This window comes from Equus przewalskii, chromosome X (genome assembly GCF_037783145.1).
Source record: "Equus przewalskii isolate Varuska chromosome X, EquPr2, whole genome shotgun sequence".
NCBI lineage: Eukaryota > Metazoa > Chordata > Mammalia > Perissodactyla > Equidae > Equus > Equus przewalskii.
Genome location: NC_091863.1, coordinates 66796415 through 66814950, shown reverse-complemented (window position 1 = coordinate 66814950; position 18536 = coordinate 66796415). Strand labels below are relative to the sequence as shown.

General features: G+C 34.7%; 1 protein-coding gene across 1 annotated transcript in view; it reads left to right on the top strand.

The window, feature by feature from the left end:
* CHM (CHM Rab escort protein) overlaps positions 1 to 18536 on the top strand; it is a 157087-nt gene that overhangs the window by 65631 nt on the left and 72920 nt on the right. Inside the window, exons 5-8 of the mRNA XM_008519568.2 lie at positions 1080 to 1467; positions 5565 to 5681; positions 6191 to 6311; positions 7888 to 8113. Of these exons, the coding sequence (XP_008517790.1) occupies positions 1080 to 1467; positions 5565 to 5681; positions 6191 to 6311; positions 7888 to 8113 (852 nt within the window). The remainder of the gene's footprint in view (positions 1 to 1079; positions 1468 to 5564; positions 5682 to 6190; positions 6312 to 7887; positions 8114 to 18536) is intronic.

Here is an 18536-nt window from a genome sequence, read left to right as displayed (position 1 = left end):
ATGCCATGTTGGAAAGTAGGAGAGGTGAGACCAGAAGACAGTAGATAATGAAGGTGATTTGGTTTAGAGACCGGAAGAGGAAGATTTTGTGGGGTAGGGTTTAATTCTGATATAAGGAAGAGCTACTTTTAGTTCTTGAGCAATCTGTTAGCAGTTTATTTACTTCCTAAGGCCTGTCATGTTCAGGGCATTTTTACTGTTGAGCAATGTTGAGAACTAGAGCAACTTAATGGAAATGTAGGTTCTGTGGAGAGTAAAACATCATGGAGAAATACATAACGGAGACGCACTGAGCTGGAACCTGCTGTATCAGTCAAGGCTATAATGGACTGAGAATGTTAACTCTAGTAGTAACTTTGAAATTGGGGCTTCCAGTAGAGTGATAGACACTAATACTAACACAAAATACAGTAGGAAAGAATGCAGGAAGATCCTGTTAGATACCACATTGTGACAAACCGACTTAAACTTTCATGGCAGTTTTTTTCCAGCTCTGTCACACCACCAGTAATAATAATAATGATCTCTGATAACTACCACTGTTGAGCATTTCCTATGTGCCAAGCACTCTGCCAGGTTCTTTGCATGCGATGCCTCGTTTAATCTTCAAAACAACCTTGTGAGGTAGTTGGTATTATCCCTATGTTGTAGATGGATAATGGAGGTCAGAGAGGGTAAATAATTTGTCTGAGTTCACAGAATTCTCTTCTCACAGGGTCAGGGTTTGAACTTGATCTGTTTGTTCTGAAGGCTGTGCTCGTAAGCACTGTGTTGATTTTTTTTTAAATGTAATTCCCCATCTGCCTTAAATTCTCAAAAATGTACATGCGCTGTGGCCTGCTAAACACTAAAGTCTTTATGTGTGTTTTTCAAATCTTAATTATGTTGCATATTGTATCAAAACCTTAACAGATGAATGTTTAATGTGTGGGTCACATAAGGCAAAACGTACACTGAACTGGGTAAGATAAATGGGGTAAAGAAATAAAAATTGCCATTAAAAGTTAAATAATATAAAAAGGTAGCCAAGTGCAATTATCAAAAGCATGGTGTTGATTATTATTATAACTTGTCATTAGTCAGGATTTGCATGAAGATGTTGAAGAAGCTGGTGCACTGCAGAAAAATCACGCTGCTGTGACATCCGCGAACTCCACAGAAGCTGCAGATTCTGCTTGCTTGCCTACAGAAGATGAGTCATTAAGCACTGCAAGCTGTGAAAGGCCTGCAGAACAAACTCCAAGCAGTGATGCAGAGAGTGCTCTAGAAGTAAATGATGCTGAAGCGACAGGGGAGAAAGAAAACCATTGTGATGATAAAACTTGTGTGCCATCAACTTCAGAAGAGGAAACAGGTGAAAATGTGCCTACAGTAGAAGACACGGCGGAGCAACCAAAGAAAAATAGGATTACTTACGCACAAATTATTAAAGAAGGCAGGAGATTTAATATTGATTTGGTATCAAAGGTAAGTACCAATTTTACCCATCTTATTGTACAACAATACTAATTTTCAATTGGTTGAAAATAGCATCTGGGCCCATAAACCCAATTTTCATATTTTTATTCTTTTAATTGTAGAACATTTGTTTTATAAAGAGATAGTAGCCAGAAGTTTATAATTCTGTTAAAATAGTCTTTAAATATAGGTTAAAAATACAATAAAAATGCTCAGTGCTGTATCACAAGGATACTTTTGTACTCGAGCACATAGTCCACCTGATGCTCTCCTACTGCATGGACACTATGATTTCTATCAAGAGAAAAATTCTAAGAAACCTAATTACAGATCCATGTTATTTATAATCAATGTATTGAATGAACTTTGTTTTAGCCCTTAGTTATAGTAACTGTTCTATCATCTATATGATGATGAACATTCTGAATAACCCAGTGCATTTTTGAAAAGTCATCTGTTCAGGTGTCGGGGCTTCAGAGGCTAGTATAATAGTAGCGGGGCAGGGGGCTGGGAAGAGTGCTATTCTACTGTCTTCGGTTATGTTTCCATCCTTAACTCTAGTGTTAGGTAAGTGTGACTTCAGAGGAGTCACTGAGTCTTACGAGGGTGCAGTGTTGCACTGGATTTATAGGAAGCAAGGCTAATTTAGTGCAAAAGAATAGAAAACCAGTAAGATAAAGGATAATGGCCTTAAAGGGTTACAGTGTAGGGCTGGGTGAAAGTGGAAAGAAACAGAAACCAAATTCCATAAGTTGAGGGCAAACAATGAGAAATTGGAGAGAAGTAGGAGAGGATAGTGAGTAATAACATCAGGCTCGAAACTAGGCTTTTCAATTTAATGTGCTCTCTTGAAGTTCCAAGTTATAAAGAGAGAGAGTAATGCATGCTCCTCCGGTTTGCTGACAATCCCGTGTCCTCATACTGGTGCTCTCTTTAAACCTGATGCCTGAAAATGTGACTATCTTTTTACTACCCATTGTTTCTTTCTATCACATGGCTCTCTCTGTCTGACGATTCTGTCCTGGTCTGAGTTGGCTACTGCCTTGATCCTACTTCATATTTCTGCCCTGTCTATTCCACCTTCTCCACCTACTTTGATCCTGCCATGCTTTGAAATCTAGCATTCTTTCCCTGTTACCTTGGCTATTGATTTCTGGGTGGAAGTTTAATCATTGCTCACTAATAGTCTTCCTATTCTCATGAGCAGGAAGTAAGTTAAAAAAAAAGAACAAAACAAAAAACTGAAGCAGTCAAGTAACAAATGGGCTTTGTTCTGAAAATTGGATTTTGAATTAGCTATTTGGAATTTGGAATGCCTAACTTAAAAAACGATGATACAAGTAGTGGTTAAGAATCGAGGCTAGTTCATAAAGTGTCTAACCCTTGTGGTAGCTGAAATACCACAAAGGTCTTGCAAAGGAAAATGATAGAAGAGGGCACTGTTTTAATTTTTGGAATTAGTGTAGGAAACTATTTACTTGTATAAGAAAGTGCATGCTGGTTGTGCTGGAGAGGAAGGTAGTTTAATTAGATGCTGAGACATTTGAGAAGACTCTGAAGGAGATTTCTGGGTATTTTCATGAGTTCGAATGGTTAATAATAGTGGTTCTCTTAGGGTAAGTTGAAAACAAACATGTCTAGAGGAGTCAAGGCAGTTGTACTTTGTCCTGCATAGTTTTCATGGGCTCACACATTTAAAAAATGTCTACTAATAATCTACGATACTTACCCTACAAGGCAGGAATAGCTAAAGAACATGTAACCATAGCAATACAAGAGGCTTATTATCATTTTTTTTAATGTTAGTCAGTTAGTGAACATTTATTGATACCTGCTGTGTGGAAAGCAGTGTATTTCATGATGTTGGCAATCGGTAACTCCTTGGAAATTCCATCTGTTCTAATAATTGCAGTTAGTACATCTAAGTTTAGGATGATTGCCAAGTATCTCCAGCCCTGCCTCTTTCTTGAAGTCCAGTGTAATATCTCCAAACTACTTGACATTTCTACACACATTCCATCTCAAAATCATCATGGTAAAAGTGACAAGTGCTTATAGTTTACAAAACACATCCAGGTATACAGCCTTTTAAAAAGTAATCTTATAGGGGCCGGCTGGGTGGCTCAGTGGTTAAGTGCGCACGTTCCGCTTTGGCAGCCTGGGATTCGCCAGTTTGGATCCTGGGTATGGACATGGCACCACTTGGCAAGCCATGCTGTGGTAGACATCCCACATATACAGTAGAGGAAGATGGGCACAGATGTTAGCTCAGGGCCAGTCTTCCTCAGCAAAGAAAGGAGGATTGGCAGTGGATGTTAGCTCAGGGCTAATCTTCCTCAAAAAAAGTAAATAAATAAATAAAAAAGTAATCTTATAGCTCAGGGTAGGTTAGTTAAATGAAATACTTGATAGTCTTATACCATTTATGCTAATAAAGAAGATCATCAAAGATGATGTTCTTACAATTAAAACTCATTTCTAACAAAGCCAATACCCTTAATGATTATGGAACCAACATGCCAAGTAAACCAAAAGTTGTTAATTATTAAATCCAGTTCCGATTATTTTAATCAGATTGAAGTATTCTTTAGCCTCTCCCCACTGTGAAATTGCTGTGGCAGATCACTTAGAGTGATGAAAAAGAGGCTTAGGTTTAAATACGGTACATATTTGTTAATTATAACCTTCTGACAAAAGGTTAGTATAGTTTTAATTAAAATGTTGTTTTCATTCTTCAGTGATATTTTAAATGCATTATTTTTTAAACTGGCATTAAATCTTTATTAGATCTTATTAAGTGAAAATATATTTTATGTTTGATATGTTAATATTTGTGAAATTATTATGACTACTGAGGGATCATTGAATTTCAAGTATTTGTGTTTTTAAATGAGGTATTTGAAGTACTTGTTTTTTATTACAATTATGGAATTAAGACGGCGATATCTTCTTAAAAACATGGGCTCTCTCAGTTGTGTAGTGTAAGGGGCTGGAGGTAATGAAGTAACATGCCATATTTAGTCGGGGTAATTGGATTAGTTTCAAAAACTGTGATGTTAATTTTGTTTTGTTCTCCACAATGCTGGACTAATATAATAGTTTATACAAATTCACCTAACTGATATTGATTTACGGAAAGTCTTTACTGACCTCATGGATACTGAGACTAATGGTTTAGTTCGATTTTTGAAATTACCTTTTTCTTTGGAGTAAAGCTAATTTTTCTTTACTTTTTCCCCTTTATTACAGATGTAACATTTACATTTTTAAACATTATCGAGTTATAGACACTTAAAGGTTCTCAGTATAGGAAATAGCTAAATCTGTTGCATTTAACCAGATGGTTAAATTTAAAACATGTTAGGCAATACTGCTGAAGTTGCTTTTGTCTTTCTGATATTGCTTATGAGAGAGATGTTGAAAGATTAAATCAATCCCTCACATGCATGCTGGCAATAGCTGTCGTCCTCGCTTCTTGAGAAAGACACATCTCATATAAATCTAGACTTCTGGCATTATGGAGGGACCTTATGATTTGATGCTTTTGGTGGAAATGCATAACAAGTGTTTTTCTTTCTTGGTTAATGAGGAGGTCCAGCTAGCCAGTTTCTTCTTAATAACCACTTGGCCTCGTAGAAGGCTCCAGCCCCTTATCTAAAACCCTCGGGACCTGGTGGGTTCTGTTATTCAGATTAAAAAAATATTTTAGAAAGTAATGAAGTACATATGCTATATGTGATGTAACATTCTCAGCAGTATCTGAGGAGGTACTCTATAATTAAACATATTAATATTTCCGCAGTCAAATGTATAAATATTTACTTTAAGTGGGATAAACACGGAAGAGCCTTATATCAGTTTGGGTCAAGTTTTATTGCCAAGCCAGTTATGAAAAAGCTTTGGATTCCAGAGTTTTTTGGGTTTTGAGTTTCAGATGATCAATTGTGAACTTGTAATAAGTTGTGTTTTGTGTTATAATATTAATAGGTTTAAAGATTTTTTACAAATAATTTAAAATGTAACAAATTTTACCTTTATTTAGTGTTTATCAACTTTGCCTCTATTTCACCTTTTATTTCATCCTCCAAAATATTTTCTTTGTACAGCTGCTGTACTCTCGAGGATTGCTAATTGATCTTCTAATCAAATCTAATGTTAGTCGATATGCAGAGTTCAAAAATATTACCAGGATTCTTGCATTTCGAGAAGGAAGAGTGGAACAGGTACTGTGCTGATCAAGTATTGTAACTGAGTATGAGCTTAATTTTTGATTATGGTTCGTTTTGGAAGATAAGCAAATAAGATTATTTTCCTGGTAAAGCAGCAAATTCCAATCCTGCATGGTGATTTACAAATGTAAATAGTAAGAGATTGCTCAGTTAAGAAGTTTAGTGTTAATTTTTTCATGAGTTATTCTGCAGCTTGATGTTGGTGTTGAGAGGGTGTTAATTTCAGGCAGCCTTGGTGGATTTAAGCTGTCATTTGCTCCCAGTTAGGAGTGACATGCCACTGGTCTCGTAATGGCATAAGGAGCAACTTGGCAGAATTAAGTAAAAGAGCTCACAAGTTAATTAGCTCTGAAGTCACAGAGGTGCCATTAGTACTGGTGGAAGGTAACATGAAACAGCCTGACTAGAATGGAAATAATAATCGTATTATATTTAAAGGGAAAAAATGTAATTTGGAATAATTGTATCACTAGGAAGCAGTTTCTTAAGATCATGTTTTTCAGGTGCCTTGTTCCAGAGCAGATGTCTTTAATAGCAAACAACTTACTATGGTAGAAAAGCGAATGCTAATGAAGTTTCTTACATTTTGTATGGAGTATGAGGAACATCCTGATGAATATAAAGGTATTGTTTTTCATTAAATTGTGTTCTTCAATTTTGCGCTTGCTTATTATTTTAATGTGCTTGCTTATTATTTTAATGTGCTTGCTTTGATGTAGTGAGCTACTTGCTACTCTTCTAAAATACATTCTTACTCTGCACTATCCAGTTGGTTAGCCATTAGCAACATGTAGCTTTCTAAATTTAAATTAATTAAAATTAAATAAAATTTAAAATTAAGTTTCTCAGTTGCACTAGCACATTCAAGGTGCTCAGTGGCCACATGTGGCTAGTGACTATTGTGGCCACAGTGCAGCTATAGAACATTTTGATTATCACAGAAATGCTGTGCTGGGTGTTAACTTTTATTCTTGTTAATACTGCTGTCAACTGGTTCTTCATAGGTAATACTCTCTTCTCATTGTTCCATTAATTTTTTTCATCAGTAATTTTAAAAATGCGTATATTTATCCATTTTTCCAGGATTACTTTTGCTTAGAATATTGAATTATTCATTTTGACTGATTCAGAAAAGAGGCTAGATGGTATGAGAGGGAACTACTGGATTAGAAGACATAGTTTGTAGTCTTGGCTTCGACTCATCTTACTGTGTCATTTGTGGCCAGTTACTTCACAGTTTGTTGAAAATTGAATATGCCATTTTAGTATCAGAGCCTTACAATTTCGGTAAAAGTTATCCAAAATGGGAATATACGTTTGGGCTGGAAAAGTTATCCAAAATACGAATATACTATTGATGATTTATTTATAAAGTTACAAAGAAAAATACAGCAGTTTTGTTTTTTTTTTAACTAGGTAGAATATTAAAAAAAGCTCTTGCTCTGAAAGCTTCCGGTGCATTAGATACTGCCAAATTGTTCTCCACAGTGGTGTAAAGTTAGAATCTCTCAATAAATTTTTGTAATTTTTATTCATTAATATAAATTATTTCTATAAAGTTTTTGTGTTTTGTCATGAAATTGTATTTCCTACCACTAGCAGTCCAATTAAAGTTTGTTCTGATCTTGTTTTAAAGGAGTTTTTACAGGTCCCTGATGTTTTGAGGTAGGATTGTAAGGCAGTAAGATTGATTCCACTAGCCACACAGAAATTACCTTCCTTACGTTTTAGTCCCAGTTCATTGTTCCTAGTTTTAGTAAGAAATATATATTTCAAAAAAATCAAGTATTACTCTATCGTCTTCACCAAAAACTTTCCATTTGTCATATTTATTTAATATTTCCAAGTGCAATTACTGGCATTATTCTGCAGTTTTAATAATAATTAAGATCATTGCCAACCATGGAAGCCTATTCTGATGGTTAATGAATTAGTTAATGCTTTTCTAGTGTTTTAAATCTGTAAAATACTAAACGAAAGTTAAAATTTAAAAATTGTGCCATCAATCCAATTAGGATAGTGAGATTGTTTCTAGTATTTTTTTCTCCAAAATCAATGGTCTCTGTCTAAAATATAATAATATTACCACCTGTGTCCTTTGCCAAGTGTTTTAAGCAGACTTGATCTCATTTTTGTGCAGTGGTTTTAAATTGGTTTGTTTCTGATTTTAATTGACAAATTTTCATTTTTCTTTTCATAGCCTATGAGGAGATTACATTTTCTGAATATTTAAAAACTCAAAAATTAACCCCCAACCTCCAATATTTTGTCCTGCATTCAATTGCAATGACATCAGAGACAGCCAGCAGCACCATAGATGGTCTCAAAGCTACCAAAAATTTTCTTCACTGTCTTGGGCGATACGGCAACACTCCATTTTTGTTTCCTTTATATGGCCAAGGAGAACTCCCTCAGTGCTTCTGCAGGTAAGACTGGCATTGGTTCTCTTGTCTCTTCTTAAGGTGATAATTAGTTACAGATGAAAATTAGAAAGACAAAAATGAGATTTATTGAAGATTTAGTATATGCAAAGATATACTTTGTTGTTCTACTCTTTTATAATTTATCTATTTGCCTGTCTACATATCTACCTAAATGATATATTCAGTTTGGCCTGTTTTTGAGCTTTATAAAATAGAATCATACTGTGAATTCCTTTACTCACTCAATGTTATGTTTCAAAGCATCATCCTTGTTGTGTATAATTATAGTTAACGTATTTTCATTGTTATACAGTATTCCATTGTGAATGATTTATTCTTCCATTTTTCTGTTGATGAAGACAGGATGTATCCAGTTTTTTGCTGTTATTAACATCCTCTGTTTGTTTCAGGATATACATGTCAAGAGTTTCTCTAGGATAAATATTTAAGAGTGAAATTCCCAAGTCATGGGATATATGAATATTCATACAAGATAGTGCCTGATTGTTTCTCCATAGGGTTGTACCAATTTACATCCCCCTAGCAATATGTAAGAATTCCCATAGCTCTACGTCTTTGCCAATGTTTGGTATTATCAGAATTTTTAGTTTTTGTCAATCTAACTCACATAAAATATCATCATATTGTGTTTTTATTTTACATTTCCCAGATTACTTATGAGGACGAGCGTCGTCTTCTGTGGTTGTTGGCTATTTATGTTTTCTCTTCTGAGAAATGTTTGTTAGTGTCTTTTTCCCATTTGTCTGTTGTGTTGTTTTTTTCTTATTGATTTGTAGGAGTTTTTGTATATCCTGAATACTAATCTTTTCTCAGTTATATGTGTCACATATATCTTGCCTTATGGTATTTATGATGCATGGAGATCATTAAGATTATTGTAGTCAAATATAGCAATCTCTTCTTTTAAACTTAACTCTTTTGAGGGTAGTAGAGCATAGTAGTTAAGAACCTGGACTGTGGAGACAGACTGCCTAGATTTAAATTCTGGCCCCTTCATTTATTAGCCATGTAACTTGGGACAAGTTACACAATTATGTTTTCAAAGAATCAACTTTTGGGTGTTTTGATCCCCTCTATTTTAGCTTTGTGTCCTAGTTCATTAATTTCTGTTCTTTCTTAATCTTTTATTTTGCTTTCTTTGGGTTTTGTTCAGCTCATCCCTCTTCGTCCCTGCCAATTCTTAGGCTGAAACCTAATGAGTTGAATTTTCATCTTTTAAAATTTTCTAATAAAAGCATTTAAGATGATAAAGTTCTAACTAAAGTTCTAACTCCTGTTTTGAATCCTACACAGTTATTACGTGTTCTTTTCATTATCTTTTAGTCCTAAGTATCTTTATTTCCGTTATGGTTTCTTCATTGACCCATGATTTATTATGAGGTGTTTTAAAATAGCTAATTTGCTTGGTTCTTCTTACCATCTAATTTAATTGTATTGTGTCTAGAAAATATGTTTTTATGGTACTCAGTCTTTGAACTTTATTTTATGACTTCATATGTCATCAGTTTTGGTTATGTTTCCATGTGTGCTTGGGACAAAGGTGTTTATCTAGTTGTTGGGTACAGGGTGCTCTAATTATTGGTCTTGGAGTCTAATAAGTCAAGCCTTGAGTTGTTATTTTCAAACTTTATTTTTATTGGGGATTTTCCTTTAATCTATCAATAATAGAGAAACGTGTTTTGAAATCTCCCATTATAATGTTTGATTTGTCAATTTCTCCATATAATCCTATCAATTTCTACCTTATATTTATTTTGAGGCAATTTATTAAGGTCATAACAATTTATAACTCTGTAATCTTCCTGGTGAATTTAATATTTTACATTATCTGTTGACTTTCTCCATCCCGAAGGTATTTTTTTCTTAAAGTCTACTTTGTCTGATAGCCAAATAGCTACTCCAACTTTTTAGTGTTTTCCTATTACATCCTTCTCCATCTCTTTGTTTTTCAGTTTTTCTGAGTCTATATTTAGAGCTCTACGTAGGATATTATTACATGTTTTTAATCCCGTCTGACAGTCTCTGTCTTCTACCAAGCAGGATGAGTCCTGTTAACAGGAACCTGTTCCTTCCTTCTGAAGGGTATAATTTTATTTTATTATTATCATTTTATTTATTTTTATTGCAGTAGCATTGGTTTATAACATTATATAAATTTCAGTGTACATCATTATATTTTGATTTCTGTGTAGATTACATCATGTTCACCACCCAAAGACTAATTACAATCTATCACCTAGTTTACATCTGTTGGTAGTAAATACTTCCTAGTTGGTGTGTATATGAAAATAACTTTTTTTTGTCTTTTTGTCTTGGGTAAAGATTTGCTAGGTAAATATTCCAGTGTTGGCAATTCTTTTCTCTCAGTACTTCAAAATTTTATTCCACTGTCATTTGAGTTCCATTTTTGCTGTTGAAAAGTTTGATGTCAGCTTGTCATTTCTTTATAAGTAATATCTCTTTCTCTTAGACTATTTTTAAGATAGTTTGTTTTTGGTGTTCTGCATTTTCACTATAGTGAACTTAGGTGATGGTTTCTTTGTATTTTTCTAGCTTGGTATATGTTGTACTGTATGAAATTAACAATATTAAACTGTTTTGATCTATAGTTCCATTTGGTTCAAACAACTACATCGTATTTCCTCTATCTGTGAATTGTCATTTATCATTTTGGAAAACTATCAGCCAGTATCTTTGCAGATAGTGTTTTTCCTCCATTATCTCTCTTCTCATCTTTTTGGAACCCCAAATAGATAATGTTTTAGAACTTAGCACTCTCTCTTCCCTATTTTTTAATCTCCCTTTCGTATTTTCTGTCCCCTTGTCATTCTGGCTGCATTCTGGGTACTTTATTAAGATCCCTTTATTAAGATTTATTAAGGGTAGTTTATTAATTCTCTTCACGTGTGACTAATCTGTAGTTTAGCCCTTTTATTTTTTTACCTTGATATTTACCTCAATATTTTCATTCTACTTTTTCCCCTTATCTTCATTGTCATTGATATTCTCTTTTTCTGGTTCATTTTTTTCATATATAGATATTTTACATTTTGTCATGTGTTGTTTCTGTTGATTCATGTTAATGGTTTTATTTCCTTATGCCATGCTTATCTTTAAGAGTTTGTATTTCATTGATTTTAGTCTTTGGAAATCTGGGGACCCAAATTAAGGCTGCTTTCCTTCATGATTTGTGTTTGTTTCAGCCATAATACACTACGCCTTGGGACCATTTCAACTCCCTTCGGGGGATCCTTACTTAATAAAGGAGCCCCCGATCCGGCTCCCACACTGATACGGGGCAGCATGACTTGTTTTTTTTTTAAGTGCAGTGTTTGTTGCTCAAAGCTTCAACTTCAGCTCAGGGTTTATTTGTACTGTGCGTATGTGTGTGTTTGGGATTGGGAGATTTCCTGTGGACATTTCTCCTATTTCCTTCAATCTCAGCAGTGCAATAAAAATTATGTTTAATGTAAGAAATAATTTTTTTGATAGTAACAGGAAGTCCCTTCACAGTATCCAGCCCAATATACTGCTGGAAGTAGGTATTTTCAAATCTACCTTTCTGAACTATGTGATTTTATGAATGAAGGTGAGAATGTTATTAATTTCAAAGTAACTTCATTCTGAATGATAGGTCTATGTATTTACAGACAAGTTCTTCCTCTTCCAATGACTTGCCAGAGTAGGGCTGAATAGGAAATGCATGTTCCTCCTCCCCCGCCCCCCCCCCCCCCCAGGGCCAGAGGTCCTCCTATCAATTGAAACTAAGAGGGAAGTTCTTTGGTTCTCTTAATCATTCTTTTCCTCTTCCTGTGGCCTTGCCTGATTCAAAAGAAGCCACGCTCTTTTCTCTTGTGTTGCCATTTGCTACTCACTTCTGCAGAGCTTTAGGGTAAGGAATAGGGACAGAATGAACAGATGACTGAGGAGTGTGCAGCTCACAGGCTTCCTTCCCAGCACTTTATGAAAATGGGATATTTAACTTCATTCCTACTTTGCCACCAAATCCCTATATTTCCTTTCTTAATTCATACATTTTGTAAATATGTATTTGACGTTTATTTGTTGTTTTTAAGGGAAAACACATTTAAAAGTTTTGCTTGTTTGTCCTGTACTGATATAAATTTCAGAATGAGACCCATATGTATTGAATCCTAGACAAAGAAAATATTTTTCCCCAAAGATAATTGTAACTTCCTTGAGGCTGAGTTCTTATCAGCCTTCCATATCTTTGTATGCTCTGCAGAAGCTATCTCAGAATTCTGTGTGTGGTTCAGATTCATTGCTTATCATAGGAATTACACCTCACTCCGATTCAAAGCGATACTTTCAGGGAATGATATAATTAAATGTATATATATGTGTATATAGGTGGATATTAAAGACAACAATAAAAAGCTCTTTCTGTTGTTTTTTAAGTAGTATATTAAACTTTTGGGTTATTCTTTGGTAATTAATGTAACTCTGAGTTCTTCCTACATATTATATATGTGAGTCTATCTATGAATTATAATAAAAATGTATTTATTTGGCCTAGGGATATTAGCTTTTAATTTTATATTTGATTTCCTGCATAATGCTTTATAATTTCGTATAAATATTGTTCTGTTTATATCCTAAAGTAGTAACACTACCACCATCTATACATCACAGCCTGCACTTTTTATCACCAGGTTATCAGAATTAGGTGTCACCTGTTCTATGATTTCTAACCACCATTCTATATTCTGTTTTAATATAAGCCTCTTAAGCGTTTCTCACAGCCAGTTACAGTGTGTTCTCATCAAGGCTACTGTTATAAATGGCATGCATGCATATTTATGTGAAGGATTCAAAGACATTTGTAAGTCATATCCTTGCATTCTAAATTCTGCATAAACAGTATACCATTTTAACTACTAGAGATAACTTTCATGACTAAACACGCTTTGAGGTTTTTATAAATTTAAATAGGTAGATTGTTTTTTTCAGCAAAGAAAATGAAGCTTATTTATTATACTACCTACTCCCCATTAATATGTCAAGATACATAAATTGGGTCATATTGGACGAAAAGTCATTGAAACCTATATATTTTTCTAGTCTAGCAAGCCATAGAATTTTCCCTACTATATATTAGTTGGTTAATATTTTTTCTGGCACACTGCACAGGACATGTATGCAGTATATAGGTTTTTAAACTCTCATGATATATCTTCCAAACAGAAGTCCTTTTTAAGCCCCTGGCTAATTTATTTCTGTTATCTGTGTGGTTGGTAACATAGGAGCCTTTGGAACTACTTTCTAGTTCAGAATAGGTTTCATATACTGTCTCATATTTTCATAACCTGTGAAACAGAGCAGTACCAGTGCGAGCAAACACACATTTTTTTTAAAAGTTGACCTAGACTGTCCAAAGATTGTTACTTGTTTTTTTTGCAAAGAGAGGGTATTTACTACTGGGAGTTTACTAGATAATTCAGTCTTTCATTCTTCAGTGGCCTAGATTTGATTTTATTTTTTTCTTTAATGCAGTAGGATTGTTAAAATGTAAAGGATGGGTATGTTTTACTTTTAACATGTAAATAAATTGTGTGTGTGTGTGTGTGTGTGTGTGTGTATAAAATCACCACCAAATACTTTCTACCAGGTGTTTGTACCCAAATGACATTTTCCTGAGTATTGTAGGTGGAAAAATGAATAGACGTGAGATCTACGTCAGGAAATTGTGGAACACAAGTTGATCTCTAACTTATAGCTTTTAAAAAGAGAGAATGAGAGAACACTGAAAGTCCAAAATATGTAAGTAACTTGCTCAGGATTATAGGAACAGCATGGAAGGACAGGAAAGGGAATCTCCCATTTGAGGCATTCAGTCAGTAATGGTGGAAAGAACAATGCCCAAAATGGGCCTTGTAGATGCTCTGTGATTTTGTCATAATCATAGTATTTGTTTTTTAATATAAATTGTAAGGTATTTTATGTTGTTTTGCCTTTTCTTCTACTTTAGAAAAATACCCTTCTTTAGTCCAAAGTCCAAGATCAAAACATACACTTTACTGAATGTTTTATCGTTCCATTTGAAGAACTCATAGTAGAAAACATCCCGCAGACCAAAATAACCTACTTCTTTTATTCTCTAATAACCAACTTTTTTTTTATTCAGAGATTTTCAGAAATCTAAGAGATATTTGTTAATCTGCATCAGCCTTTAGAAAACCAAGAGAAGTGTTAAAATTGGCCAAAGATTATACTGATAGAAGATTTTATAAGTTTATTTATTCAATTGCATGTGAAGTCAGAGCAAAATTGTGATGGCTTTTTAGTGTCTGCCCCAATGTTTTTGCCCTTCCACCCAACCAAGTTAGACTATAGGTTAGATATATGGATCTAGATTCTTTAACAGTACATTATTTTTTCCTTCAACAGCATTCTCCTTAATCTCTTTTCTTGTAAAACTCTCCCTACTATTCTGGCAGTAATATGACAAAAAAAAATGAGAAGAAAGCTTTGATATTGTTTTGACTGGTTTGTCTAATTTGCAAATGAAGAAAGTTAATATAAAAAGAGGCTGAGGCTAGAAACCAGATTTCCTGATATGCATTCTTCATGACTAACCTCTCAGAATTTTTGAACAACGTTTTCGGAAAAAATTACAAGGGGATAGTTAATAAAAATAGTTGTTTTGGGGGGATTTTTTAATATTTGTGGTATTTGTCAGCTTTTAACAACTTATCGTTTGCTGTGATTTCTTTCTCACTGTCAATACGTAGTCACTTTCCAAAGAAAAGCAGGAGAGAGTAAGAACCACTCTTACAGTGTTCTAGAGACACGTGCCCATTCTGTGCCTAATAGGAAATGCCCATTTAGATGAATAAAGAAGTTCTTTCACGTCCCGTATTTTACCACATTGGTAAAGGGAAAAGGGAAAACAGACCATGAGCAAATCTGTCTCCCCTCCACCCCTATAACTTGTATGTGTGCATTTGGTAAACACTAATGCGAACGAGCCCAGCGGCAGTTGGTTTTATACATTTTGAAGACTAGTTAGCATTGCTCTGTTTCATCCTCTCAACCCCATTGGTTGACTCCCACAGTGTCATAGGGAGGACTTCATGGTACACCTAAATGTAGGTATAGAAACTGACCCCATGTCTAACTGGTAGATTTGACCAGTCCAAATGCGCGCGTTTGTAAAGCTTGATTATTGAATGAAGCCTTAAATATTTGAAATTAAATGTTAAAAATTTGACAAGTGAATTCAAAAGACACAGATTAATTAAACATTAAGTGCATAAATCTTATGGATAAGTAGGAAATATTTTCACAGTGGATCCCTACACACTATTGTTTTGCAAACTGCAACTTGAGTAGAGCTGCAGTGAGATATGCCAAAGGTTCTTATTCTAGAGTCCATAGGTCCTTGGAGTTTGTATACAAAATGTTTCATGTGTGTTTTTATGAAAAGAATATAGTCTCATCAAATTTTCACAGGCATCCCTGACCTAAAATCAAAGGTTGAGAACTATTATAAGTTTTCAATTAAAAAAAACTGTCCTTATGTTTTACTCAGATAATCATTCCTTACATGCTTATAAAAAGAAGAGGTCCTAAAGAGTGAATAGCAAAGGTGCTTCTGGAGTCTAAAGACTGAGGAGAGATGGGAAAACTTGGAAGTGTAATTTACACGCACCTCTTTGGATAGATGCAAGGAGATATCTCTGCTCTAGTGGTGTGGAGAAGTAGTAAGTATAATATAGTGAACAAGAGGCTACGTTTTAGAGCCAGACCAATGGGGTCAAATCCTGGTTCTGCCATTTACTAGCTGTGCATCCTTGAAAGTTATTTAACCTCTCTATGCTCCAGTTTCTTCATTTTCCATAAGGATAATAATAGTCTCTGTCTCATAGGTTGTGAGGATTAAAATGACTTAATATCTAGAATGTGCTTAAAACAGTGCTTGCCTTTGTAAGTACTACATAAGTGTTAGCTATTATTACTATTTGTGTTAATATTATTATAATTATTGCTGCTGCTGCTGTTCTAGAATTCCACCAGGGTTAGTCTGAGGCCAAGTTAGGGACTGAGCCAGATTGAGTGTTGTAATCCAGAGGGTCAATAAACTTTTTCTGTAAGGGATCAGATAGTAAGTAGTTGAGGCTTTGGACGCCAGATGGTCTCCCTTGAAACTATTTGCAGTCATAGACAATATGTAAAAGAGTGGACATGGCTGTGTTCCAAAAAACTTTATAAAAATAGGTGGCGGGTTTTCCAACCCCAGTTTAATCAGTTGAATAGTCTTTTGTGTGCAAAATAATTTTTTAAAACCCCAATATTAGGAGGTTATATAAGATTGCCTCAGTGCAATGCCTAGTATGTATTAGCCATTCATTAAATATTTGATGGATAAGTGAATAGTAGCTATTTGTGAATTGCTGCAAAAATTGTGTGTTAAACCACAGAGCAGTGTTTCTTAAGCTGTCACCTGTGTCAGAATTTAACCCACTGATTACTGGGCCCCATCCCCAGAGTTTCTGACTTGTAAATCTGGGATGGCCTGAAAATTTGCATTTCTAATAAGTTCCCAGATGTTGCTAATGCTGCTTGTCTAGGGAACACTGCTGAAGAGGAAGCAACCAGGGAAATTGCTGTCTGGGCCCAATTCTAATCAAAAAAAAAAAAGATTTAAAGTGACCAAAAACTTGTGAAGAAGCATCTATGTCATTTGTTGTAAATGCGATTATTTTCGTTTCTTCCCATTTAATTCCACGGCTAATTCAACAGTCTATGACATAGACAGACTTTGATGTCAATGTCAAGAGTGTTTACTCTAGTTGAGGAAAGAAAATGTGCACTCATGAACCAATTAGAGAATAAGAAAATAGATTTCATCAGGTTCCAGAATGTGCAATGTAGGTATGAATGCTATCAGTACTCAGAAATGATTGGAAGGAGCCTAAACTGACATGATATGAAATTAATTTAATCAAGACATGCAGACAACACTTTGATGAAGTTATAGGAATCTTGAACTGCTCTGTTAACCCTCCATGTCCAGAAAAGAGCAAGAAGATTGGGTCCCACTCTGAGCCAAGAACTGTCAGTGTTCTGACCCCACCTGTCACTGAGCGTGGTCCATTTACGTGAGATGCATAAGTGTTCTAGAGGCTCTTGGTTTAGGCCAGTGTTTCTCAGTCTGGGCACTGTTGACATTTTTGGCAGGATAACTCTTTACTGTGTTGGGGGAAGGCTGTCCTGTGCATTATAGGATGTTTAGCAGCATCCTTGGCCTCTACCCGCTAGGTGCAACTGCCTTCACCCACTTACTTGCGACAGACAAAAATGTCTCCTGGCATTACCAAATGTCCATTAGGGGCAAAACACTCCCTGTTTGAGAAATGCTGGTTTAATCCAACTCAGTCTATAGTGAATTGGTGTACTCTACTTTAGCTAGATGTTGAAAGGCAGGGAGAATAAAATGTTATTGTGGTCCATTCTTACAATCTTATTATTCAATTTTTGGTTCTACAGTCTAGACCTATGTAAAAATTCTTTAAGGAAGAGAACAGTTTAAAATATCTTGGCATTGGAATCAATGGAGTAATTCATGCAGCTCTTTTAGCAAAGTGCTCAACATGTAGAAGATGCTAAATAGATATTAAAAAGCAAATTCTTATATAGCGTGTAATCTTAATAGGGAAAAAATGCAAATACTAAAAAAATAGAAAACACACAGACAATCACCTTTATAAAGGATACAGGCCCTATTCCCCATCCTTGAATTCCACCCCTAGAGTTAGCCATTGTTAAGTTAGTTACATATCTTCCCATCTTTTCTGTGCTTATACAGACATCTTTGTATAAATGTGTACATATATGCATACTTAAAAAAGATTTAAATGGCTGAATAGTTCTATGGTATATGGATATCTGTACCGTAATTTATTTAACCATTTTCTTATTGTTCATATCATCATGCTAAAATTAAAATTTTCTTTATTATATAAAAATAAATGAAGAAATTTTGGAAACAGAAGTACTACTATTTATTACTATTGTAATTACCTTAAATCCTATCACCTGTTAGCAATAACCACACCGAACATTTTGGTGTATTTTCTTCTTTTTTTCAGTCCACACATTTGAAAAATATATCATTACAATCCTCTTAATTTTTTTTATTTGACCATCTTGAATTATAGCATAAGCAAACTTGAAGCCATCCTCTTAAAAGCACGTATCTAAGCTTAAAATAGACAACAGTGGAAGGCTGGGTATAGTAACGGGAGTTCTTAAAAATTCAAGAGTCCTTCACTTGGCATCCAATGCCTGGAATCAATCACCTCGGTTTCAGGAATTTAGGGGTAAATACTCTGAAATTGCATGCCGGATTTTGTGTGTGTGACGAGCATAGCTGCATTTTTAG